The sequence below is a fragment of the Austrofundulus limnaeus genome, unplaced genomic scaffold (assembly GCF_001266775.1).
Source record: "Austrofundulus limnaeus strain Quisiro unplaced genomic scaffold, Austrofundulus_limnaeus-1.0 Scaffold378, whole genome shotgun sequence".
Taxonomy (NCBI): Eukaryota; Metazoa; Chordata; class Actinopteri; order Cyprinodontiformes; family Rivulidae; genus Austrofundulus; species Austrofundulus limnaeus.
This window is the reverse complement of record NW_013952780.1, coordinates 69,222-72,266: the sequence shown is the minus strand read 5'-3', so window position 1 is coordinate 72,266 and position 3,045 is coordinate 69,222. Positions and strand designations below refer to the sequence as shown.

Here is a 3,045-nt window from a genome sequence, read left to right as displayed (position 1 = left end):
ATGTGCTTCTTTTTTTATTTAGCACATTATTTTAAAAAATCCTTCATTTTATGAAAAGACCCTCTTGATTCAATAGAAAACTCTGGTTTTTCAGAAAATGGCTGCTTATTAATTAACTGTTAGTCAGTCTATAAGATAAATCAACTTCAGATTAATTTATTAATTCATAACTTGCATCCCTAATTTATACAGGAATTAAATGAATTTATATCTACTCATATTTATTAAGTGTTTTAATGATTTGGCCGATTAATCGAAAAAATAATCGACAGATTAAATGATTATTAAAATAATCGTTAGTTGCAGCCCTACTGACAAGCCTTTTAGCTTGATTGACAGGTGGCGTCATGTCAGTTCCTCTGTATCTGTATTTAAACTCTAAAAAAAGGTGACAGATGCAAGTTTCATTTTGGGTTTTTTTTAGCATCCAGAACTAAAATAAAATTGTCCGATCAGTATTAATGATTGTTGGAGTTAAATCTGTTCTCAAGGTGTCGTTTCAACAACATAAAACTAAAAATGATGAGTTTACTTTGATCTATTCTGTGTTTTTCCTTCAAAAACTTAATTATGACCAGGAAGTGTCAGAATATACACATTTGTTTTAAAAATCACCTGATTTTTTGTTTCTCTTTTCAGTAACCCAAAAAACGAGGAGAAGCGCAGTGGTGCTGGTCCACACAACTGGGGCAGCGTGAAGGAGGAAGTGAGGTGAGTTCACTGAAGAACTGGGACAGTGAGGTGACACGGATTCTCTACTTTCTAACGCAAAACTTACTTTTAAAGTTTTAATATTTACAGCTGAGTTTAATCCGTAATATATTGGGTGTAGTGGTTAAGATGGATGAGATGTGAAGTGATTGCCTGTTTCTTTCTGCAGCGAGGTTGAACAGACGGCTGCTCCTGAGACGACCCCAGAGGGGGAGGAAAACACACCTGCCAGCTCCGAGAACAAGTGAGAAGCTGTTCTTTTTACAGCCGTGTGGGTTTATTATTAGCTTTCTGTCTTCTAAAGAAACACAACACATCTGGTGGGGTTTTAACCGCTGTGTTCTCGAGTGTGAGTCTGCACAACACACTGCGTTACTGCATGTGTGCTGCAGAAACACCTCGACCCCGGGTTCAGGTTGGCCTTCTCACCTTGCTCTGATGTTTTCCAGAGAAAACGAGGTGGAAGAGGTGAAAAACGAAGGCCCCAAAGAGATGACCCTGGACGAGTGGAAGGCCATGCAGGACAAGGAGCGCACCAAGGTGGAGTTCAACATCCGCAAGCCCAACGAGGGCGCCGACAGCCAGTGGAAGAAAGGATACGTGCTGCACAAGTCCAAGAGCGAAGACGTGAGTGTGAAAATTTGTTTCAAGTAGCTTCTGTGTGAACGACGAGACGCAGCAGGTTGTGCATTGCAAGGCCCAGTTTGGCCCGAGTTAAAGCCCTGGTTCTGCATATTTGCATTTGCTGTTGTGGTCCACTTCCAGTCTGATTTCTGGAACAGTGTTGCCAACTCCTGAGCAAGAAAAGTCCCTATTGGCTGTCCTAAAAGTCGCTAGAAGTTGCTAGATGACATCATCACCTAATTTGCAAAGTTGGATGTTTGCCAATAATTGTGATCTGAGCTATAGGAGAGATGATAAAGAGTGAAAAAGTGAATAAAAACACTAAATATGTTTAGAGCTGCAATTAAACTTAATGAAATAAAAATAATTTTATAAATTTAATGCTTAGATTCACATAAATTAAATTTGTGGGAATTTTACATTTAATCTGCAGACAGTTCGATGATGTCACGAGACACAGGGAGGAAGAGGTGAAGTGACTGATCTGTGAGTCAAACACAGCTGGGTCCAGAGATTTAGCTTACAGAGACAGTACCAGAGAAAAAAACATTACATTAAATATTACATCCCACTTTGTAAACTAGACAGAAGCAGTGGAAGCTTTGCGCATGCGTGATTAATTTCCAGTGGTCTCTCCTCAGCTGACTTCAGCTGAGGTTGGGGGTAGGGGTTGGGGGTGCCACACAAGGCTTCAGTGAGTCGGACGGCTTTAGGAAGGGGGAGGGGCTCACCGCGCCGCTCGTTGCTTGCGGAGGAACAGAGGAGGAAAGGAAAAAAGTGCTTGGAAAATGCTGTCGCCAAAGCTCCTAAAAGTCTCTAAAAACACCGGGAAAAGTCGCTAGATTTGTCGCTAGTCGCCTTTTTGGGGAAAAAAGTAGCTAGAGGGGTCTGAAAAGTCGCTAGATCTAGTGACAAAGTCACTAAGTTGGCAACACTGTTCTGGAACCAGAGACTTGGGGTTTTATCAGGCTGAGCTGCTGGGGCCGATTTGATGTCTTGCTTTTGTTTCAGCTTATGTTGAATTATTTAGAGAACAAAGACGTACCACCAGCTTGATGTTGTCCATTAGGGTTGAGCGGTATTTATCTTTTTTCATACCAGCATTTAATCTTAAAATAAAACTAGGGCTGCAATTTTAAGATTGCCACAATAATCAAGTAATTATTTGAGTTTTTTGTTTTTTTTCGATGAATCGGGACACCCCCCCCCCCAACTTTTTTTTTAAACTTTGACCTCTTTATTCCAAAATATAAAATTTGGACTGACAGAAATTCACAGTTTGTTGTTTGTGAATTCTGTTAAACTTTATTGCATAAATAAGTCAATATTTGTCAAATGACTTCAATAAAAAAACAAGTGCCAAATAATAATTAATGGTTTTCTGACGATTAATTGCACATGATACGATACCCAACCCTTCTTGAGGCTGCAGCTCCTCACACCAGCTGTCGGTCAGACAGCACGACCCGACCCGCTCTGATCTGATCTGATTGGGTTCTAATCTGATCTTTGACTGGTTGATAGAACCATCAGTTTAAACTAGGGGTCGACCGACACATCGGCCGGCCGATATTTTTGGCCGATATTTGCGTTTTTTTCTTGTATCGGTATCAGCCGGTACACTGTCCGTTCGGCCGATCCTTTCTTTGGGTCACGTGAGCGCATGTGCCCGCCCCCTCCCCCGGGGAGAGCGCAGCAGCTAATGTTGTG

General features: G+C 41.2%; 1 protein-coding gene across 2 annotated transcripts in view; it reads left to right on the top strand.

The window, feature by feature from the left end:
* LOC106528418 (plasminogen activator inhibitor 1 RNA-binding protein) overlaps positions 1-3,045 on the top strand; it is a 13,949-nt gene that overhangs the window by 5,972 nt on the left and 4,932 nt on the right. For both annotated transcript variants that reach the window (XM_014023584.1, XM_014023583.1), the window contains exons 4-6: positions 640-711; positions 881-955; positions 1,161-1,338. In XM_014023584.1, coding sequence (XP_013879038.1) covers positions 640-711; positions 881-955; positions 1,161-1,338 — 325 coding nt within the window. The remainder of the gene's footprint in view (positions 1-639; positions 712-880; positions 956-1,160; positions 1,339-3,045) is intronic.